The sequence below is a fragment of the Osmerus mordax genome, chromosome 15 (genome assembly GCF_038355195.1).
Source record: "Osmerus mordax isolate fOsmMor3 chromosome 15, fOsmMor3.pri, whole genome shotgun sequence".
Taxonomy (NCBI): Eukaryota; Metazoa; Chordata; class Actinopteri; order Osmeriformes; family Osmeridae; genus Osmerus; species Osmerus mordax.
The window spans coordinates 14,963,839-14,987,753 of record NC_090064.1 but is presented as its reverse complement, the minus strand read 5'-3'; the positions used below and the strand labels follow the sequence as shown (position 1 = coordinate 14,987,753).

The 23,915-nt window shown below is 51.7% G+C and overlaps 2 protein-coding genes across 2 annotated transcripts in view; one reads left to right on the top strand and one right to left on the bottom strand.

Annotated features, from left to right (window-relative positions):
* boc (BOC cell adhesion associated, oncogene regulated) overlaps positions 1-23,915 on the bottom strand; it is a 76,871-nt gene that overhangs the window by 18,337 nt on the left and 34,619 nt on the right. The window lies entirely within an intron of this gene.
* On the top strand, positions 921-22,831 carry atp8a2 (ATPase phospholipid transporting 8A2). The gene is made up of 15 exons (XM_067252172.1): positions 921-1,055; positions 1,369-1,433; positions 7,341-7,513; positions 10,263-10,446; positions 11,424-11,534; positions 12,910-12,984; positions 13,647-13,769; positions 14,240-14,318; positions 14,422-14,483; positions 15,588-15,644; positions 16,181-16,288; positions 18,357-18,445; positions 18,755-18,859; positions 21,367-21,458; positions 21,675-22,831. Exons 1-15 carry the CDS (start codon positions 992-994, stop codon positions 21,767-21,769), a joined length of 1,482 nt encoding a protein of 493 aa, XP_067108273.1. The 5' UTR covers positions 921-991; the 3' UTR covers positions 21,770-22,831.

Genomic DNA, 23,915 nt, shown 5'->3' with positions numbered 1-23,915 from the left:
AATGACTAATTGTAATGTTATAAGGTTGCTGTAGATGTTAGAAGCCAGAAGGGGGCAGTGTGTCCCCATTGCTTGCTGCCACCCACAACACCTCAACCACAGAGGGAAAAAAAGTCAGAAAATGTCAATATGCTGAGAGTCAAACAGTAATCCATTGGAAACGCTTCTGTAGCCTTAGCATGTTGAATTTGGAACTTGTTCCTCTCTCGCCCACCGCTTCAGTATACAGACGTTTCTAGATGTTTCTTCACCACGGCAAAAGTTCGCATTACACTTTTTCTCTTGGCTTAATTAGCTTCTCTTTTTTTTTTACCCAAGGGAGACAGCTCAGCAAAAGGTTGAAGCGAATACGTGAGGGAGGTAGAGAGAGAGACAGAGACAGAGAGAGGGAGAACAGAGAGCAGAGAAGTGAGGGATTGGGCAGGGGGAGAGGTAGACTGGAAGACCACAGAGCTAATTACCTGCACTAGTCTGCCAAGAGACCTATAAATGTGGAGCAAACAACACATCAGTGTTACCTGCTGGGAGTGTGTGTGTGTGTGTGTATTTGTAAATACTGAACAAATTATAGTCGGGGGGGCTGGGGGGGGACATTAACAGCCAGTTCTGAAGCTGCTGCTTGGCCCAAAGACAGAGTGTCAGAAGAACAGCCCTGCTCTCTCATGGCTGGGCCTGGCACACTGCCACATCTACAACTCTGCTCACATCCACATTCCTGTCATGTAGCCTATGGTGTCTTCTGGACGCAGTGCCACACACACACACACACTCTCGGGTATAGTGGTTTCCTAGACACAGTTAAGACATGCGCAAATCTGTCGTCCTACATTTTAAATGACTTACGATGTTTCATGTTGTACATAACATGTCTCTCTGTGTGTGTGTGTGTGTGCGTGTGTGTGTGTGTGTGTGTCAGAACCTGCTGTTGTTGGGAGCCACTGCCATAGAGGACCGTCTCCAGGCGGGGGTTCCAGAGACCATCGCTACTCTGATGAGGGCCGACATCAAGATCTGGGTGCTCACAGGGGACAAGCAGGAGACGGCCATCAACATTGGTGAGGGAAGGAGATGGAGAGAAGGAGGGAGAGGGGTGAGGCAGAGAGGTAAAGAAGGGAGGACAGCGGGAGGAGAGGGGGAGGATGGGTGGAGGAACGGGGAATACAATAAACCAAAATAAGAAACCATTTTAAGATGTTGTTTACCATTCAGTATGGCAGTATGACCTGTTCAGTATGGCAGTATGACCTGTTCAGTATGGCAGTATGACCTGTTCAGTATGGCAGTATGACCTGTTCAGTATGACCTGTCCACATCAGTGCATGGAGTGAGAGAGTGGAGGAGAAAGTGACCCTTGTCTCTCTGTCTCAGGTTACTCCTGTCGCCTGGTGACACATGGCATGTCCCTCATCATCGTCAACGAGGACTCACTGGACGTGAGTACGCCCTCCTTCCTCCTCTCCTTCCTCCCCTCCTCCTCTCCTTCCTCCCCTCCTCTTCTCCTTCCTCCCCTCCTCCTCTCCTTCCTCCCCTCCTCCTCTCCTTCTTCTCCTTCCTCCCCTCCTCCTCTCCTTCCTCCCCTCCTCTTTCCTCTAAGTTTTCTTTCTCTCACTCTTTTTCACCATGCAAGAGAGTATGTGACATTGAACGTGTGTGCTTTTGCTTGTGCGTCTTCGTGTGTGTGTGTGTGTGTGTACAGAGGGTGTGTGTGTGTGTGTGTTGAGGGTGGGGGGGTTGTCTACAGAAGGTAACCGTGGGAACTAGGGTGTGGTGTGCAGATTTGTGGGTGTGGCTCATTGTCTGCACGCAGGTGGAGGTGATTAAGGTGTCTGGTGTCGTCCTGGAGAAGAGGATGAAAGAGAGACAGATACCGCTCTGTTGCTTTACCTCTCTCCCCCTTTCTCTGTCTGTCCCTTAAACACACACACACAGGCATACACACACAGGCATACACACACACATACACACACAGGCATACACATGCAAGCATGCCTAGTGTGTTTCATCAGCCTCTTTTACAATTTTCATGAGTGTGATCTACTTTAGTGAACGGTAAACAACATGAAACGGATTGTGTGTGTGAAACAGCCACACAGAAGGAAAGAGTTGAGCTGTTCCTAACTCTTCAGATTAGATTTGCAGTGAGGCTTACATAACTGCTAACATCGGGTATGTGTTCTGTGACTAGATGACTGTCATGTGAGAGTTGCGATCCATGCACACACACACACACACACACACAGTTAACTTCACTTACTCTTTGTCTGCAAGCTCTTGTGTTGTTATGAGAGACAGACAGGAGACAGATAGCAGGAGGGATTATGGCCCATAAACCTTTTAGCATGTCTTGAGTGTGTACATTGTGTGTGTGTGTGTGTGTGTACGTTTGTGTTCACAGGGAGTTTATAGAGATGTGTGCAACCCCTGTGATTGTTTAGACAGAGGAATCGAGGTCAACATGTGCCCTTTAGAGAGTGGTGGACATATGGATAGAAGTTTTGTGAGGAGACAAAAGACTTGTATGTGTTCACTGTAGCTTGAAAAGTAGGTTATTTTTGAGTGCAGGAGTGCACTAACACTAACCCATGACTGATAATTGATTGTATCTCATCACTATATTTCGTGGAAAAAATCATGAAACCTAATCTTAACTTCATATGTGTTGGGTTTCATCAATCGATACAACGGTGTGTGTTCAGTGAGTGTTGGAGAGTGAGAGATCATGTCCAGAACACTGGCAAGAGCAGGGTGGTAAGGATGAAAGCAAACGTCTTGGTGGTATCTGACGGCACTGATCTAACTGCTGTACTGAGAGGGGGAGAGGGAGCGAGGGAGGGAGGGAGGGAGGGAGGGAGGGAGGGAGCGAGCGAGGGAGGGAGGGAGGGGGTGGGTTTGAATCTGGAACTCTGCAGTGACAGAAAGCAGAAGCTCCACGGTGTCGGAAATGTCACCTTTTACACCAGCGGCCTGTTGGCCCATGTCCCTCTGAGGTCTGTCCTGCCCGACCCCCCCCCCCCCCCCCCCACACACACACACACACACCTACTTCTGGTCCTATTGTGAGACCGAGCTCATCTGTTGATCTTGCGGTTTGTAGTCTAGCGGATGTCTCCCCCCCTCCATCCCCCTCTCCTTTTCCATGTCTCCTTCATGCTACTACCTATCCAGCTGTCAGCACCTCCCCCCTCTCCCCAGACACTAGACAGCCTGTGTGTGTGTCAGAGAGAGAGAGAAAGAAAGAGAGAGAGCCAGAATGATATATTTAAGTAGCCAGGAGAGCAGGTATGTGTGTATATGTGTGCGAGTAAGACGGAATTTGTTAATTGTATTTTGTAAGGGAGAGAGTCAATCCGGAGGGAATGGAATTAAAAAAGACAGAGCAGAAAGACGGGGTAAGAGAGAGAGAGACATCTGAGGGTGATGAGAGAATGAGGGAGCGAGAGAGAGAGAGAGACATCTGAGGGTGATGGGAGAGAGGGAGAGAGAGAGACATCTGGGATGAGTGAGGGCGTAATGCGATCTCCTTTTGGCGCTCCTTCTCGTCAAAACAAATCGAGCGAGCAATGCCTCCTGGGTAAACATGGCGGCCTGGGATTGTGACGCTGGGACAGGCTCCATCTGTCACCCTCCTATCAGATGCCTCACACATATATACACACACACATGCACACACACATCCGCTAAACCTCCCTCTAGCTCATGTATACACACACCCCCGGTAACCCTTCCTCTATTTCTCATTTACACACACACACACCGCTAGGCCTTCTTTTCTCTCGCACACTCTCTCTCTCTCACACACACACACACAGTCTTTACAGTAAAGGTGGTGGCGTACACCCAGATGAGTGCGATAGTCTTGGATATACATTTCATCAATCTTACCCACAACCCCCCTTAGTCCTGTCACACCGCCCGCATTACAACTCCTACACAAACATCCTCACTGTGTGTTGCCCATTAATCATTTCTCTCCCTCTCCATCCACCCATAGCTCTCTCTCTCACACGCACTCACGCTCCTCAGAAACCCAGGCAACACAAGTCGTGTGACGTTTGCGATTTATAGGTACTGTAGGTGTCCAAGTCTGAATTCTTCACACAGCAGGACACGTGTGTGTGTGTGTGTGTGTGTGTATACTTATCTATGCATCTGTTCTCGTGTGTGTGTCCATGCATGTCTGTGTCTGTCAGTGGAGGATGTGGATGTTTGTTTAGACAGATGCTCTGGCTGGGATAATTAAACGCTGTATTAAATCTCACCGGTGACAGAATCTGCACCTCAGATATGAGCATGCCTTTCCACACCTCACACACACTCACTCACACACACACCACCCCTCCCCTCCCATCTATGAATGGGGAACAGATCTCGCCCCTTTAAGGCTAGCCCTACCTATGTGCAGAGTGTGTGTGTGTGTGTGTGTGTGTGTGTGTGTGTGTGTGTGTGTGTGTGTGTGTGTGTGTGTGTGTGTGTGTGTGTGTGTGTGTGTGTGTGTGTGTGTGTGTGTGTGTGTGTGAGACAAGGTGACCTCCCCCCCTCAGCTCTCGCAGCTCTAAATATAAACATGATAAGATTCCATACAGGGGCCTGAGAACATGGCTTACAAAATATGTAGTTGTGTGTGTGTGTGCGCGTCCATGTGTTTTTGATGTGTGTGTGTGTGTGAGAAAATGTGTTTCGCTTTGTTCTCAGCTAAGATGCATTTGAATAAAACAACATTTAGTTTGGAACATGAAAATGCTTTTTGCTCAGTTCTGTCATTCGATGACAAGGGAATATGTCCATGACTTGATTTGTTCAGACCCCTCTAAACTGGGAACAACTTATTTCTGCGTGAGAAAAATGAGCAATTGCTGCTAAATGATGCCCGTGGGTTATGTTTTGTATACACAGTCTCCACACTATCGGGTTAACAAAACAATGTATTCTTGTATTCAGATTTAATTAAAGTTCAGTAGCCAGTTCCATGCCATGGTTCAGCTCCACGACTAGAAGTCTGGAAATTAACTAAGACAGAACAAGACAGGTTCTGTTAGGTTGCTCTGCATTAGCCGGCTTAGTTTGTTTGGCCAGCTGTTGTGCTAACTTGTGTTCAGTCTTTGGTTAGTGATCGTCAGTTTAGGCCACTCAAGCTCTCTGTTTCAGCTTTTATGGAGTGGGTTTGTAGCATTGTCCTTTGTTGGGGTGTGTGTGTGTGAGAAGGTGTGTGTGTGTGTGTGTGCTGCTGTAGTCTTCTCTGGGGATGCCCTGACAAGTAGCTGAGGGCCGTTAGCACTTCTATGCAAAGCCATTACGCTGTTTGCTGTCCATTTAGCTTGTGTGTGTATGTGTATGAGTGTGCATGTGCACATGTCATAGAGCGTCATTATATCATTGTGTATACCCAAGGCTACAACCAGGAGAGGCAGATATTCCTCATGGGGTTGTGATGGCCTGCCTGGCTGTACTGCTCCCTGCTAGCTATGCTTTCCACGCCCACGCACCAAGACCCCAGCTAGCCTAGCCGCGCAGCACGTAGCGCTCCTCTTTCTCACCTAACATAGACGTCCGCCGTGACATGCAGTTTCTCTGCAGTACACATGTTTGATTTGACATGGGTGTAGAGGATTGGTGACTGACTGTGTATTTGGACACAGACACCCGCATGCATGCATAGACACACGCACACACACGCGCGCGTTCTCACACAAACACACACTGTGATTTGCAGAACTCTGACAACCTGTAATCTCCTTTAATCCCGTCATTCTATTTGTGTTTTTCTTGGGCCTGTTTGGGAGAAGGTAAATGCAAACAGGAATTCCGGAGCACAAAGGAAAACACACAGCTCCGGGCTGAGAGAACAAGGACAGGGAATTCTGGGAGATGAGCACTGGGGTCGTGCTTTAGAGGGAATGTGGAGCAGGCATTACTTTTAGCGGGAAAAATGGCCCGTTGAGGTGGATGTATGTCTGTGGGAACAAAGGATGTGTGTATGTGTGTGTGTGTGTGTGTGTGTGTGTGTTACTGAGAAGTCTCTCACACAGTGGCAAGTTGACAGAGGGGTCATCTCAGTATGGATGACAGGATGAGCTAGGGTCAGCTGCCAGGAATACTCTAGACAGTGCGTTGGTGCCACTGTTTCTGTGTGTGTGTGTGTGTTGTATGAGAATAACATAATAGCAATGTTAGTCTTTTAAGATGCCTTCATCAGCACGTCTGAAGTTTATGTAATGATTACAGAATCAAATATACTTTTAGCCCCGTCAGATTGTATGTCTGTATGTCATATCTCTTCTATGTGTTTGTGTGTGTGTGTGTGTGTGTGTGTGTGTGGCCTCATAGCGTGTTGCGTGCCGGCTCCTCCACATGTTCCTCATTACGGTGGATGAGATGTTTGTTTTCTCTATTAGTCCCTGCTCCTCCATTATCATCAGCTCCATCAAAACTGCCCCAAACTTCTGCCCCATAACAGCCCCACACACTCACCGCCTCACGCACACACCCTGTCCTGCTTGTTTTTATACCTTCTAATGTGTGTATGGGGGGGGAAGGGACTGTGTTTCGGACCGTAAACGATACACGGTACTAATGTGTGGCTGTGTTGACGTGGTACAAGAGTTGAGATAGTGTTGCTCTGAATGAAAAGAGATGAACGCAGCCTGGAGCGCTACCGTCCTCATGACACAGATCACTTTCTACTCCCTTCCTTACTTGTTCTCTCACAATATTGACCTCTCTCTCTCTCTCTCTCTCTCTCTCTCTCTCTCTCTCTCTCTGTCTCTGTCTCTGTCTCCCTCCCCCTCCCTGTCTCCCTCCCTTCGGACCATTGTACTCCCTCTCTGCTAATGCCTGTTCCTGTACAGTAAGGTGTGTGTGTGGCTCAGGGGTGCGCTTGGTGATAGAGACCAGATGCGTTTGTGGAAGAAAACGACAGGGGCATTGACAGCCCCAGTGGCACCACTTAAAACGCCTCCTTCAGCTTCCACCAACATTAAGACTTTCCCACAGTTTCACCGTGGCGTGTCAGTGTGTGTGTGTGTGTGTGTGTGTGTGTGTGTTGCTGTGTGGCGTGTCAGTGTGTGTGTTGCTGTGTGGCGTGTCAGTGTGTGTGTGTGTGTGGCGTGTCAGTGTGTGTGTGTGTGTGTGTGGCGTGTCAGTGTGTGTGTGTGTGTGTGGCGTGTCAGTGTGTGTGTGTGTGTGGCGTGTCAGTGTGTGTGTGTGTGTGTGGCGTGTCAGTGTGTGTGTTGCTGTGTGGCGTGTCAGTGTGTGTGTTGCTGTGTGGCGTGTCAGTGTGTGTGTGTGGCGTGTCTTGTGTGTGTCCGTGCTCCCCCTGACCTCGGGTGTGTGGCCCCCTGCAGGCGACGCGCGCCGCCCTGACGGCCCACTGCTCGTCCCTGGGAGACTCCCTGGGGAAGGAGAACGAGCTGGCGCTCATCATAGACGGGCAGACGCTGAAGTACGCCCTCTCCTTCGAGCTGCGCCAGGCCTTCCTGGACCTCGCGCTCTCCTGCAAGGCTGTCATCTGCTGCCGGTAGGATGCTCACACACACACACACGCACATGCACACACACACACACGCACACTCACACACATCCCTCTTCAGTCCGAGGCTGGCCACTTAACTGCAGAGACCTGAATTCCCTCCACATCAGAGAGTCCCATCTCTGTGAGAGAGTGTGTGTGCACTGTGTGTGTACCGTGTGTGTTAAAGGTTGCAGGTTGCTCAGGGTCAGTAAATGAATGGAGATGATAAAAGCTTGGCATGTGGCTCACAGGGGTAATGTAATACACTGCTCTGCATGGAAATGTCAAAGTCATGACTCACTTACTGCTGTTAACCCAGAAACGACACACACACACACACACTACTACACACACACACACACACACACTACTACACACACACTTCCACACCACTTTTCATTCATACAAAGCATACTGCACTCAGAGAATGTTTACTGTATGTTCCCTTATTTAGTCATGTTTCCATCCTGAGCCAGCTGCGCGTGTGTGTGTGTGTGTGTGCACGCGCGTGTGTGTGGATTTCTGCCAACGTGGGTTCTGTGTGTGTTTCAGGAGGAGGGGAGTAATTGACTCTCTCTAGCATAAAGGCCATATCCGGACTCAGGTCTCCAAGGCCTTACAAACAGCCTCAAGCCCATCCCCCCACCCCCTCCTCTCCCCTCTGCCATAAGCAGATTGAGGTGCAGAGGTGACTGGGATCCTTTCCGCCTGGTGTGTGTGTGTGTGTGTGTGTGTGTGTGTGTGTGTGTGTGCGTGTGTGTGTGTGTGTGTGCGTGTGCGTTACATAGTTTGATTATGTGATCGTCTATAATGGTAGTGTCTTGTTAGTTCATAGCTAATGAATAAAGGTGTGGATTACATCATGTCTGTGTGTGTGTACGTCAGTGCTGTTACTGTATGTGTTTGGGTTTTTAAGTCCATATACATGCGACGGTTGATGTTGCCGGGGAAACTGGCATGCTTGGTTCCCATCTTCACACTCTGTTTATTTAAACAGCCACTTTAAACTCCTTATTTTCTGCTTAGTTTCACCATGAAGAACATTAAGACCCTTTTATCCCCAGCGTCACCAGTCCCAGACTGTGTGTGTGTGCGTGTGTGTGTGTGAGGGGGAGAGAGAGAGAGAGAAGTAAACACATGCACAGAGGCAGACACACAAAAGGAGAATGTCATGGAAGCTAAGTCTCTCACACAGACACACAGACTTCAGTGAGCACAGGCTCAGCTCATCCCTCAGCACCAGGTACAAAGGCCAAGTCTTTCTCTACGGGTTTCCCCTTGAAAATATCCTGTGTGTGTCTGTGTGTGGTGAATACTAAGCGGACCACCCAGCTCTGTAGTTTCAGCTTGACCGGGTCTTGGTCCTGCTCACGACAGACCAGTCAATCTTTATGACCCGTGGGCTTCCCGCCTGGAGCAGGTGTGTGTGTGTGTGTGTGTGTGTGTGTGTGTGTGTGTGTGTGTGTGTGTGTGTGTGTGTGTGTGTGTGTGTGTGTGTGTGTGTGTGTGTGTGTGTGTGTGTGTGTGTGGGGGAGAGGATGTTGGAAAGGTTTAGTCCATTTGCATCCTTTTTTCCAATTTAGGTAATCATTTATTGAAAGGCTTCATCTATTTATTAACAGACGCTTTTATCCAAAGCTGTGTGGCCACCCATCCTATGGAAGGTGGAGCTCAGGGTAAAGAACCAGAAGTTCACCGTTCTACTGTTGGCCTGCATTATCATTTCATTCACACATACACACTGTCTCTGTCTCTCTTTCTGTCTCTCTCTCTGTCTCTCTCTCTGTCTCTCTCTCTGTCTCTTTCTCCCAGTCTCTCTCTTTCTGTCTCTCTCTCTGTCTCTCTTTCTGTCTCTCTTTCTGTATCTTTCTCCCAGTCTCTCTCTTTCTGTCTCTCTCTCTGTCTCTCTTTCTGTCTCTCTTTCTGTATCTTTCTCCAAGTCTCTCTCTCTCTGTCTCTCTTTCTGTCTCTCTTTCTGTATCTTTCTCCCAGTCTCTCTCTTTCTGTCTCTCTTTCTCCCAGTCTCTCTCTCTCTGTCTCGCTCACACACCTTGCCTCCAGGGGTTCCCCTGTAAATCCTCATTGTGAGTGCAGGGACAGAGCTGCTGAGAGAGAGAGAGACATAGAGAGAGAGACATAGAGAGAGAGACATAGAGAGAGAGAGACATAGAGAGAGAGACATAGAGAGAGAGAGAGACAGAGAGAGAGAGAGACATAGAGAGGGAGACAGAGAGAGGGAGAGGGAGACAGAGACATAGAGAGGGAGACAGAGACAGAGAGAGAGGGTCAGGAGGAGCAGGTCAGCAGGGTGGAGTACCACTGGGACAACCTGGCCTCCCTGAACCACTACACACACACGCACACACAAAATGAGAGCCTTCTTGGTTCTCTTGCTACAGCAGTGATTCAGAGCTTCCTGTTACCTTTTGTACCAAACTAAGACCTCATGTGTTTGAAGTCTTTCTCTGTTTTTCTGCCAAATCTTTTCCCCTTTCTTTCTCAGTCCCTCCTTCTCCCCACGATGTCCACTTAACCAGCACATTACATCCTGTTGTTCTGCATGGATTTAGTAGTAAAAAATGTCTGTGTTGAGGAGGGGGGGGGGGTCTCAAATCTTTCTACAGTATCTACATCTACAGTATATCTGGTTAACAGTTCATGTTTTCTTATTGCATTTCGAACTGACCCTCTCTCTCTCTCTCTCTCTCTCTCTCTGTCTCTCTGTCTCTCTCTCTCTCTCTCTCTCTCTCTCCAGAGTGTCCCCCCTCCAGAAGTCAGAGATAGTGGACATGGTGAAGAGGCACGTGAAGGCCATCACCCTGGCGATCGGGGACGGGGCCAACGATGTGGGCATGATCCAGACCGCCCACGTGGGCGTGGGCATCAGCGGCAACGAAGGCATGCAGGCCACCAACTCCTCCGACTACTCCATAGCACAGGTGGGTTTAGCACACACACACACACACACACACACACACAGGGGTCCGTTCTACAGCTTGTTTGGAAGCTGGTAGCACTCCTGTGTTAATGGTTAGCATGTGCTCCTGTGGACAGAGAGAGGAGGTGGGTGGGTTGAGGTATTTCATGAGAAAAGTTGGAATCTCTCACACAGTCTCTCTCTCTCTCATGCTCGCTCTATCTCTCTCTCTCGTGCTCTTTCTCTCTTTCCATTTCTCACTCCCTAACCCCCGGGTGTGTACTTATTTTATCTTTCTATCACTGGGCCTGTTTTCCTCTCTCCACCCCCTTCTCTCTATCCACTCATTATCCCTCAGCCCCAACCAAACACACAAACACACTGGATTTCACAATGTGTGTGTGACGGTGTGTTGTCTGACTGTGTGTGTGACGGTGTGTTGTCTGACTGTGTGTGTGACGGTGTGTGTTGTCTGACTGTGTGTGTGTGTGACGGTGTGTGTTGTCTGACTGTGTGTGTGTGTGACGGTGTGTGTTGTCTGACTGTGTGTGACGGTGTGTTGTCTGACTGTGTGTGTGACGGTGTGTGTTGTCTGACTGTGTGTGTGACGGTGTGTTGTCTGACTGTGTGTGTGACGGTGTGTTGTCTGACTGTGTGTGTGTGACGGTGTGTGTTGTCTGACTGTGTGTGTGACGGTGTGTTGTGTGACGGTGTGTTGTCTGACTGTGTGTGTGACGGTGTGTTGTCTGACTGTGTGTGTGACGGTGTGTTGTCTGACTGTGTGTGTGTGACGGTGTGTGTTGTCTGACTGTGTGTGTGACAGTGTGTTGTCTGACTGTGTGTGTGACGGTGTGTTGTCTGACTGTGTGTGTGTGACGGTGTGTGTTGTCTGACTGTGTGTGTGACGGTGTGTTGTCTGACTGTGTGTGTGACGGTGTATTGTCTGACTGTGTGTGTGACGGTGTGTTGTCTGACTGTGTGTGTGTTGTCTCCCTCCAGTTCTCCTACCTGGAGAAGCTGCTTCTGGTCCACGGGGCCTGGAGCTACAACCGTGTCACCAAGTGCATCCTGTACTGCTTCTACAAGAACGTGGTGCTCTACATCATCGAGGTGAAGCCCCTCACCCCCCTCTGCCCTCACCCCCCTCTGCCCTCACCCCCCTCTGCCCTCACCCCCCTCTGCCCTCACCCCCCTCTGCCCTCACCCCTCTGCCCTCACCCCCCTCTGCCCTCACCCCCCTCTGCCCTCACCCCCCTCTGCCCTCACCCCCCTCTGCCCTCACCCCTCTGCCCTCACCCCCCTCTGCCCTCACCCCCCTCTGCCATCTCTCTCAACCCCCTCTTCTGCTACTCTGACGCGTGTGTGTGTGTGTGTGTGTGTGTGAGACGGTTCATTAAAGAGTTTCCTCAGTGGGAGACTGCTGTCTGACTAGCAGGCAGGTGGACTTCTTAAAAGCCCTCCCTTCTGAAACCTTCTTCTTCCCCCTCTCTCACACACACGCACGCGCACACACACACACACACACACACGCGCGCACACTCGTACATTAACAGAGACATTTTGCAGCTGTTTGTCGAGTTGGTTGACAGTGATGGATGAGGTGCTCCTCTGGTGTCTGCTTTCTGTCTCATGCACACACACACACACGCACACACTTACACAAACCCCAGTCACTGTTGATGCATACTTCCTGGCTGAGTGCGTGTGTGTAGGATGTGTGAGGGTCACTCTGGCCAGTCTGTGGTGAGGGGCATTTGTCAGCTGTGCCCCCCTCTCTCCCCCCTCCCCTCCTGTCTGATGTTAAGGATGTCAGCAGGTGCAGACCGCCATGGGACCTGCGGTCTCTCTCCCACTGTCCCCCTCACTCAGACCTGCGTGTGTGTGTGTGTGTGTGTGTGTGCCCGATTGTGTGTTTCTATGATTATCTCACATGATTGTCTCCCTGCTGGGCTTTCGATGTCAAAGGTCATAGACAGTCTCTGTCCACACAGTGGAGACACTGTGTGTGTGTGTGTGTGTGTGTGTGTGTGTGTGTGACCTCATCCTGAGGCTCTGGCTCTGTGTGTGCTCCAGGAATGTCCTCACAGCCATTCGAGTCCCCGGACATGATCCTGTCTGAGCGCTGTTCAGGGGCTGTCTGAGCGCTGTTCAGGGGATGTCTGAGCGCTATTCAGGGGCTGTCTGAGCGCTGTTCAGGGGCTGTCTGAGGGTGTGGGAGGTGAGGCTCCACCTCTCCTGCTCCACCCTGAGACCGGCCACCACAGCAACGCCACGGCAACACCACAGCACAACCCTGCTGCTGGCAGGAAACAGGAACCTCCAGCAGAACCTGAGCATTAGGATGCTGGAGCTCATTCTACATCCCAGTCCATTGAATCAGCCTCCGTCCTTCCCCCCCCCTTCCTCCTTCATCTGTCCATCCCCAAAGCTGTGCCACGCCCCTCTCTCTTCTCACCCCTCCCCTCTCCTCTCTCTCTCCCCCCAGCTCTGGTTCGCCTTTGTGAATGGCTTCTCGGGGCAGATCCTGTTTGAGCGCTGGTGCATAGGCCTCTACAACGTGGTGAGTTCCTCCCGCAGTCTCCCGCTCTCCTGCTCGTGTCTCAGGTGAGCTGCTGCTCCTCAGTACACGCCTCCTCCCTCTCTGGCCCACGCCGGGGTTCGAGCTCCGAGCTTCCCCTGACTCGCGCGTGTAGCCACGTAGGAGGAGCCTGCTCTGTTTCTCGTGCTTCTTCTCTTACACACTCTCTTTCTCACTGTCTTCCTTATCTCTTTTCCGCGCTGGCTCTTTTTTTAAAAATCCTTTTCAAACTCTTTTAATCTCCTCTCTCCCTCCGTCTCACTCTGAGGGCTCTGTGCTGCTGTAATCGCACGCCCATCTCCTGTCTGAAGCCTGGTGTTTGGGCTGCCACAGAATGTCTGTTGTGTCAGGTTTACGCCTGACTGCAGATGTGTGCCCCAGCCCCAGGCCAGGCCCAGGCCAGGCCCAGGTCAGGCCAGTCCCAGGTCAGGCCAGTCCCAGGTCAGGCCAGTCCCAGGTCAGGCCAGTCCCAGGTCAGGCCAGGCCCAGGTCAGGCCAGTCCCAGGTCAGGCCAGGGCCAGAATTCCTTCTGATGTCGACACTCAGATCGCTATGCTGATCGTCTGACAACTCACCCACACAGGAGCGTTACGTGTCTGAAAACTCATTGTGTGTGTGCGTGTGTGTGCGTGTGTGTGTTGCAGATCTTTACAGCGCTCCCTCCCTTCACTCTGGGCATCTTCGACCGGCCGTGCAGTCAGCAGAACATGCTCCGCTTCCCCCAGCTGTACCGCATCACACAGAACGCAGAGGGCTTCAACACCAAGGTACACACACACACACACACACAGTAAGAATTGCCTAGGAAAGCCTTACACCCGAATTCCAAATGCATCATTATACTTGTCTATTGACGGGTCAGGTTTGGGCTCTCTGTCTCTGTGATTGATGAGTGATGCCTGGTGTTTGTTTGGCACCCCAGCGGGTAAACACAGTGCCACGGAGACTGGGCCGTTTCCACGGCAACGCTAATGATATTCACAGGGCCAGAATAAGGAAGTCATTCATTTGGAGGGGAGACCTGCAGTAGGCCCGAGTGTGTGTTTATGCGTGTGTGTGTGTGTGTGTGTGTGTGCGTGTGTGTGTGTGTGTGCAGGAGGGTTGTTGATCTTGGGGAAGGTAGTGGTGTTCTGTTTGTTTGTTGATGCTTTGTGTGTTTAGCTTGGAGTTATAGTCACTACCTTTTACATTCTCTCTCAAACACTAATACTCTTTTTCTGTTTCTCTCTCTGTTCAGGTGTTTTGGGGTCACTGTATCAATGCTTTAATCCACTCAATAATACTTTTCTGGTTTCCACTCAAAGCCTTGGAGCACGGTGAGTACAGGCCCTAACACACACACACACACACACACACTCCTGGTCCTATGTTAACTTCACACACCATGAGGCACTGAATCTGTGTGTGTGATTTCTTCAGATTCAGCGTTCAGTAACGGCCATGGGAATGACTACCTGTTTGTGGGGAACATGGTCTACACAGTAAGCTCCATCCTTTTTTATTCCATCTCAAACCCAACCGCGTGTGTGTGTGTGTGTGTGTGTGTGTGTGTGTGTGTGTGTGTGTGTGTGTGTGTGTGTGTGTGTGTGTGTGTGTGTGTGTGTGTGTGTGTGTGTGTGTGTGTGTGTGTGTGTGTGTGTGTGTGTGTGTGTGTGTGTGTGTGTGTGTGTGTGTGTGTGTGTGTGTGTGTGTGTGTGTGTGTGTGTGTGTGTGTGTGTGTGTGTGTGTGTGTGTGTGTGTGTGTGAGAGGCAGAGAGAGAGAGAGAGAGAGAGACTGCATGCAGACCTGTATGTGAGATGTACAGATTGATGAATGAGTGGAGAGAGTTGCAGAGCTTGTTCTTCCGAGCATTAAACCAGTAATGAAGAGTCCCCATGGGACTGTGGGCAGTCTGCCAGCTCTCCCCTCACCCTCCCTCCCTCTCCCTTTCTGCTTCACTCCCTTCCTCCCACCATCACTCACTCCGTCCATCATCCTGCTCCCTATTTGCTTGTGTGTGTTGTGTTTGTCTGTGAGAGTCTGTTTAGCTTGCTGAGGGTCTGGGACTGCAGAGTGTTTTAACAGGCATTGTTGAGTTTACAGTATATCATTATTGATGTTTATTATCTCCAGAGTTGTTTTTGTGAACTAAACATGTCCCTCTCCTCCCTCTCTCCCTCTCCTCCCTCTCCCCCTCTCCTCCCTCTCCTCCCTCTCCTCCCTCTCTCCCTCTCCTCCCTCTCCTCCCTCTCTCCCTCTCCCCCTCTCCTCCCTCTCCTCCCTCTCCTCCCTCTCTCCCTCTCCTCCCTCTCCTCCCTCTCTCCCTCTCCCCCTCTCCTCCCTCTCCTCCCTCTCCTCCCTCTCCTCCCTCTCCTCCCTCTCTCCCTCTCCTCCCTCTCTCCCTCTCCCTCTCTCCCTCTCCTCCCTCTCTCCCTCTCCTCCCTCTCCCCCTCTCCTCCCTCTCTCCCTCTCCTCCCTGGTTACACATCTCTCCTCCCTCTCCCCCTCTCCTCCCTGGTTACACATCTCTCCCCCTCCCCTCTCCCTTTCTCTGTCCTTTTGTATCTTTATTGTTATTATTATTTCTCTCTGTCTCTCCCTCTAGTATGTTGTAGTAACAGTGTGTTTGAAAGCGGGTATGGAAACCACTGCCTGGACCAAGGTAGGAATGCGTTATCTGTCCCCAACACACACACAATCCCCTCCACACATCCCTCAGTCAGAGTGTAACCTCCCAGAGTGGGGAGAGTTAGGTCTTACAGTGTGCAGTATGTAGACAGACAAAGCCCCTCCCTTTTCCATGACACATAGTGGGTGTGTGTGTGGGGGTGGGGGGGGGGGGGGGCGTTGACACTCCGTCCGTTCAGCTGTCGTCCCAGCAGCCCCCCAGTAATGAAGCAGGGTTCCACAGGAATTCACACAGTGTCCTTTTACACAGGGTTAAAGGAGGGGGAGGAAGGGGGGGGGGGGGCTCACAGAGACAAGGTTAGTCTATATTCAGACTGTCAGTGCAGAGCCATGAAACCTTGTCTTCTTTCTCCTCATCCTTCTACACCCCCCACTCTCTCTATCTGACGGTTTCTCTCTGTCTCTGTCTCTCTCTCTGTCTCTCTCTCTGTCTCTCTCTCCGTCTCTCTGTCTCTGTCTCTCTCTCTGTCTCTCTCTCCGTCTCTCTCTCTGTCTCTCTCTCTGCTGCAGTTCTCTCACCTAGCAGTGTGGGGCAGCATGGTGCTCTGGATGGTCTTCTTTGCTGTCTACTCTGCCATCTGGCCCTCCATACCCATCGCCCCCGACATGCTTGGACAGGCAAGTGTTCCCCCAGTACCCCATTTACCCCTCCACAAACATGTGTCAGTCATTTCAGGATGGTGGGGGGTGGAGGTGGTTATTATGGGCTCTGTCTCCTCCCTCTCCACCCCGGCCCGGCGCCTCGTCGCCTCTCCTTCTGGGTGTTCCATGTCAGCACGGCTGGAGCCCTGGGGAGATTTATGCCATGCCAGCCTGCTCTCCAGGCTCCCTGCACCTGCCACGCCGTCACCCGAGCCCCAGGCTTTTACGGCCTACTCAGGGGGTGTTGACTCAAGCGAGTTGACTGGTCGGGGGAGGGTTGTACATTTGGAACGTCCTGATGGAGAGGGCTGTGCTGGGGCATTTGATGGGGGGGGGGGGGGGGGGGGGGGGGGTTGGTTAGGGTTACGCTGGTAACCCCACTGTGCAGGTAGAGAGAGCGGGGGGGAGGGGGGGGGGGGGGGGCGCACAAGTTCCCTTCAGCCCATTAATTCAATTTGTGTCAGAAATCAGGAATGTACTCAAATAACTCTGCAGCTGCTCTGTCCAACTGGGGAACAGACAGACCCTCTCCCCCCCGGACTGCAACTGGCCCCCTCAAACGACCCCATTACCTCGCCTCTCTCTCTCCCGCTCTCTCTCCCGCTCTCTCTCCCGCTCTCTCTCTATCTATACCCCCATCTATCCGGGGGATGATTGCTTGTAAGACTATATTGTGCTGGGGGTGCTGTATGTGTATCTTTGCATGCATTTTGGTGTAAATGTTAGCTTATGCATCTGCACATGTGTATATCCTCTACATGTTTTCACATCTGATAGACAGTTGGGGTTGGTGTTTTGTATAGACAGCCGTGTTTAAATGTGTGTTTGTGCAACAAGTATAAACACTGTGATTGTGTGTGTGTGTGGGAGGCTGTGTGTGTTGCAGACAGGGAATGTGTGTGTGTTTGTATTGTCGTGCAAGCGGCTCTTGTCTGGCTGTGTTTCCAGCTGTCGCCGGGAATATTTCCTAATGGTTATCCTGATTCAAGCCAGACGTTCCCAGGGCACTGTCAGCTGGCCTGATCCTCTCAGCCCAAGATTATCTCTGCTCCTCAGGTCACAGCCAGAGAGCCAGCACACAGACTCCTACTCTGCCCTGAGGAGGATTCCATGTTGTAAAGGGAGAGAGAGACTGAGAGGGAGAGGGTCAGAGAGAGAGACATGGAGAGAGAGAGGGAGAGGGTGAGAGAGAGACTGGGAGAAAGAGAGACAGAAAGAGAGACTGACATTGTGAAAGGAAGGGTTAGATTGGTGTAGACAGTGGGAGGGAACGGTCTCTGAGATAGAGGGTGCAGAGTTTGAGAAAGGCAGAGTGGGGGAGGAAAGATTGAGGGAAGCAAGACAGTAGTTTTGTGGATGATTAACCCCTAGAGACTGGCTTAGGGTTGAGAGGTCAGAGGTCAGCGAGGCTGACTGCACCTGGGCCAGGCAGAGAACAGAGCCCCTGTGGTTATTTAATGAAGCGTTTTTCCTCACTGTGTATCCTACCGTGCTGACTGTGACTGTGCCAAGGCTGTGTCTGGGCTTCGTTGTGCTGTGTTTGTAATGTGCTAGCATGACGTTGTGCTAAAACGTTGTGCTGTGTTTGTAATGTGCTAGCATGACGTTGTGCTAAAACGTTGTGCTGTGTTTGTAATGTGCTAGCATGACGTTGTGCTAAAACGTTGTGCTGTGTTTGTAATGTGCTAGCATGACGTTGTGCTAAAACGTTGTGCTGTGTTTGTAATGTGCTAGCATGACGTTGTGCTAAAACGTTGTGCTGTGTTTGTAATGTGCTAGCATGACGTTGTGCTAAAACGTTGTGCTGTGTTTGTAATGTGCTAGCATGACGTTGTGCTAAAACGTTGTGCTGTGTTTGTAATGTGCTAGCATGACGTTGTGCTAAAACGTTGTGCTGTGTTTGTAATGTGCTAGCATGACGTTGTTCTGTGTTTGTAATGTGCTAGCATGACAACGTGCTAACACTTTGTGCTAACATGTTGTGCTGTATTTGTAATGTGCTAGCATGACGTTGTGCTAACACGTTGTGCTGTGTTGGTGGCAGGCTGGGAGGGTCATGCAGTGCTGGCACTTCTGGCTGGGTCTGGTCCTGGTCCCGGCAGCTTGTCTACTCAAAGACTTTGCGTGGAACGCGTGAGTACCTGAACCTTACAGTTCCCACGTGAACTTGGCCTGCTCCATGTGAAGCCGTCATGGACACGTGGGTTCATTACATTTACATTTTTACATTTTAGTCATTTAGCAGACGCTCTTATCAAGAGCAACTTACAAGTAAGTACAGGGACATTCCCCCGAGGCAAGTAGGGTGAAGTGCCTTGCCCAAGGACACAACGTCATTTGACACGGCCGGGAATCGAACTGGCAACCTTCAGATTACTAGCCCGAGTCCCTCACCGCTCAGCCACCTGACTCCCTTCATGCCTGCTCTCCTGTGTGTGGTAGGGGCCGTCGCACGGTGAGGAAGTCTCTCCTGGAGGAGGTGCAGGAGCTGGAGGCGCGGGCCGTGGACCCCGGGGCGGCTGTACTCCGAGACGCCAGCGGCCGCAGGTACGCACCCCGCAAAGCATCGTGGGATTGCACCTCTACTCGCAGACAGGGTTGTTAGTCATCACAGATTGTGCGATTTTAACATTGATGACTCTAATTCAATCCAGCAATATCATATTTATAGCAGTATTATAGATACTCAACCTATGGGAAGTGTAATTTTAGCCGTGTTTAGTTCCTGCATTTAGTTCCTAGTTTTCATATGAGTGGTAAAGGAGAGATATGATGTCATAACTGTTCTAACTTCCTGGTGTCCCTTGGTTAAACCTTCCGCAGGCCCAAAGCTAAAGCTGAGGTCCCATAGAGCCTGTGGGCTCAGGGCACAGACAAACACACAGGTAGCGCCTGGGTTTGAGCTGACCTCACCTGTCTTCGTGACCTATGACCTTTGGCCTCGCGACTTGTGGGCTTTTCATCTAGCTTCCTCACTGCATCCCCCTCTCTCTCCCTGACTCACCACGGCTCTCATTAGTATCTCATCACAACCATCTCTTTCTCTCTCCTTCTCTCCATCTTTTGTTCCTCTCCTCTCAGCAAGTGGACAAACTTGCACTGCTGTAAGGACTCGGTGTGTTGACTGTGTGTTCTCTAGCTCGTGACTGTAAGGTAGAGAGAGAGAGTAGCGCTGTGTGTGCATGTGTGTGTTTCTGTTGTGTTTTGTTTCATGTCATCAGACTAGAGCCATCTTTATTCAGATTGGAGAGTGCAAGGCAAGACTATGGATATGCAGCACAGGGGGTCTTCAGTCAGTCAGTCAGTCAGAAAGACAGGGTTGAGGGATGGCTCCCAGGTCTGGAACAGGGAAATAATGTTTTGTTTTTTGGACAGGTAGGAGGGGGGGGGGCACCCAGCCCCTGACCATGAGGTGAGTGGTCTTGTCCTGGGTTGCCCCTGCTCCCAGACAGGGTCCAGGGGACGGGGCGTGGGCCCTGAGCCTGGGAAACACAGGGGTTGAGCGGAGGAGAGAAGCCCACATCTGTGTTAGTATTTGATGGGGGGGGGGGGAGGAGGGTTTAGAATGGAACACTATAGAGGACAGACATTTCTCCTGGGAAGTATTCAGATGTGGCGCAACCTTGGACTGTTTTGAGTAGACTCCACAGGGGATGTGAGGAGGAACAGTCTACATCCATTCATTCATCGTCTTTTCATCCACTCATCCCATCATCCCTTTAACAGACCTCCTTTTTATTTGTTGGTTCGTATAACTTCAGAGCTCTTTTCTCAAAGCGTTTTTCTTTTTGCCAAACACATTGGTTGGAGTTTCCCACCGGTAAAATAACCTGAGGATCCCATCTGCTTGCTGAGAACCGTGACCTTGTGGAGTCTGGCGACCGTCCACACGCTGTGGATCCAATCAGGGCTCCCTGTATCGCTGCCAGGGAAACCCCTCCAATGGGATTCAATGCTTCATTTGTTTCCTCACGTGGAAACAGGAACCGTCTGTATTTCTCTATGAAATCGATCTGGGAAGCGCTCTCTGTGGCTTCCCGTCATCAGGAAACGTTCTGTCGCCAGCTCTATCTGTTTGCTCAGAGTCTCGATCGATCAGCCGGTGTGATCGATTCACGGTGTTCGATTTCCGTGCTGGCACCCCAGCGCGTGAAAGAGCGTGCGTGAGAGAGGGTGCGTGAGAGAGCGTGCGTGATAGAGGGTGCGTGAGAGAGCGTGCGTGAGAGAGCGTGCGTGAGAGCGTGCGTGAGAGAGCGTGCGTGAGAGAGGGTGCGTGAGAGAGGGTGCGTGAGAGAGCGTGCGTGAGAGAGCGTGCGGGAGAGAGGGTGCGTTAACGGGGGCTGTGGCTGAGACCGGTTATTTTTGGTCACGGGAGGAGAGGAGCCGTGACGGCGTGTGGTCCAGGAACACAGAGCCTCCAGTCTTCCTCAAGGGGGAGGGAGGGAGGGGTGGGTGCGGGGGAGGGGAGGGGTGGGGGGAAGGGAGGAAGGAGCAGCTTGACATGGCTGTCTGTTTGCCCGTACAGTCAGATCATGAGTTTCTATTGGATTAGCTCAACTTTGTGGAGCCCTATCCTAGACGTCAGGCCCACATCTGGCACTGGAGCCTCCTGATTGGTTCACAAGACACCATAATAGGCTGTCATTGGGTGGGGTTTAGGACATAGAGTATGTTAAGGTCCAGGGGTTTATGTCAGACTGGCTGGTAGGAGAACATACTCACACCATACTAATCTTTGACCAATATAACAGCTGTCTAGTTTACTACTCACATTCTCCTCTCCTTTACCTTTCAAAATGTAAATGTTTTTGTACTTTGATGTAAGTAATAAAAAGATCAAGAAAGCCATCCCCTCATTTTACCTGGGTGGAAGGAAAGGAGACAAGGGATTGAAGAGTATTAGAACAGAGCAGTCATCTTCCTCACCATTGATTGGTTGTGATGTCCTCGTCAGTAGTAGAGCTCTCTCCTGTGATTGGTGCCTCCTCGTGTCATTCAGTAGACTGTGTGACGTGATTGGTGAAGTGACTGTCCCTTGTCTCCTCCTCCTGCAGTCTAAACGAACGTGCCCATCTGCTGACCCGGGTATTTAGGAAAGTGCCCTCCGGAGGGGCGCGCTCCAGCTCTGTTCAGCAGACCGTGTCACGTAAGCTGCCCTCCCTCCTTCATCCTGGACCCAGTGCCAACCACATACTGGATACTGCACTGCGTCACAACACAACAGTAGAACTACAACATTATACTCAAAATAAAACAGCTTCTTAATCACTCTCTTTCTCTCTATCTTTCTCTCACTCTCTGTCACTCACTTCCTCTCCCTCTGTCTCTCTCTGTCACTCACTCCCCCTCTCTCTCTCTCTAGATGGCTACGCCTTCTCTCAGGAGGAACATGGGGTGGTGTCTCAGTCCCAGGTGGTGCGTTCCTACGACACCACGCGCCAACGGCCCAGCCTCTAGCCCGCCCCCCCCCTCACCCTCACCCCCCCATACCCCAACCCTCCCACCCCCTCTCTGCTCCTGAACGGCTTCGGTTGCCATGGCGGCAGAGACAGACAGACTATGTAACCCGCCCCTGTGCTGGGTGAGCCTGCTGTGGCCTTAATGGAACCCTGACCTTGACCCCTCCCCGGAGGTCGTCGCTAGGCGTGGAGGCCGTTGCTAAGCACCCTGAACTGACTTGGAGAAAGGATCGGGGGGCCAACTAGACTGACAAAATGGTCTCTACACACACAAACACACACCTACAAGACAAACAGGCATGAATAATCATATCCGTTCACAGGCATGAGAAATCAAACTCAGAGACTAATATGTGTATCATGTAAATCACACACAGGTTTTAACAGATGCCACTGTGTGTGAGCGTTGTGTGTGCGTGCTCCTGTGTGTCTGTGTCTGCTTGTGCATGTGTGTCTGCACGTGCACCATATGTGCTTCAGTGTGTGTGTGTGTCTGTGTGTGTTACTGCGTGAGTGTTTGTTTCCACGGCTCCCTCTCATCTCCTCCTAAGCTGAGGCTGAACCCGTCCGGGTGAGGGGAGGGGAGGAGGGGGGGACAGCAAACCCTGCGGCCCAGATGGAACCCTCCAGGATGGTGATGCTAAGGCCCCTCCAGCACACTGCTTCAGCTCAGCTTTCCCATGGCTCCTGGTGCCACCCCCACCCACCACCACCACCCGTCTACCTCCCTCCACCCTCCTCCACCCAGCCTCACTGCCAAAGACCACAGAGATGCCACTGAGGCAGAACCGTGACCCCCCTAAACTCTCGCTCTCCATCTGGACCACCCTCTACACACGCAGGACTCCCTACCCCCCCCCCCCTCCTCTCTCTCTGTTTCTATCTCTATCCATCCATTTCCCTCCTGGCTGTCTGTCTCTCTCCCCGGCTCGGCGGCCTCCACGCGTCCTCCTGCTCCCCGCTGCGTCTCCCCGTCCTGCTGGGTTGAGTTTCTGTTATTCCGGTACGTTTCTGTGATCCCTGCCTGCCTGTCGCCCGGCCCCAGGGGGCAGCGGCCTGGCCCCAGGGGGCGGCGGCCCGGCCCCAGGGGGCGGCGGCCCGGCCCCAGGGGGCGGCGGCCCGGCCCCAGGGGGCGGCGGCCCGGCCCCAGGGGGCGGCGGCCCGGCCCCAGGGGGCGGCGGCCCGGCCCCAGGGGGCGGCGGCCCGGCCCCAGGGGGCGGCGGCCCGGCCCCAGGGGGCGGCGGCGGCCCGGCTACAGCTCTTCCTCTCACCTCTGTCGGGTTTTAACACATTTACTGGACTTTTTTGTTGAATAAAAATGGACTTGTGTCTCTGTGCATCTCTTTTAATGCTTGTGTTTTTATTCGGTCTTTGGACAGACTTTTTTTTTTTGCGCATTCTGAAAACACTTGCAAGTTGAGAATGGTGAAAGATTTGAGCCTGTCTCCTGTGTGCAGTGTTGGCCTGGTGTGAGGACAGGGACTTAGAGACCTGAGAGCAGGACATGTGATCGCAAGAATGCATGCATCAATAAGTCAGTCAATTTAAATCTTAAGCATTAAATCGAATCAGTTCCTGGCTCAGCCTGAATGCCTCTAACATGAACCCATGAGTCCTGCAGGAGGCACGTACACAAGAAGGACCTTGAGAAGTTTGGGTCTGCCAGCGATCTGGACACATTCAAACACTTGTCACCAGGCTGAGATCAGATCTAAAATCCTTCCCTTATCTGTTCACACAAACCCTTTCACTATCGACTCAAGGTCAAACACCCCATCCAGCCTCTTGGTGAACGTGAGACCAGGTTAGCTGAGAGGGCAGTGGAGGACCGTGATTCCTGCTGGGAGAGTCTCCAGGGTGTGACCCAGTCCAGCGTGGCTGCAGGCAGCTGCTCCAATCTGGGGAACCCATCCATCCCTCCCTCCTCCAGGCCAGGCTCTCCCCAGCAGGAGCGCAGATCCATTTCCTCCCAACGACTCCCTCACGGCCCTCTTCGCTTTCGCCTTTCCCAGAGTTTCCATTGAGACGTGCCAAGAATATAGCTAGTCTGGGAGGACAGCACCTGACCTATGACCTGTTGTTGGTGTCTGAGGATGGTACGGCCAGGCTGAGTAGGAGAAGACAAACTGGGTGTTGATACAGGA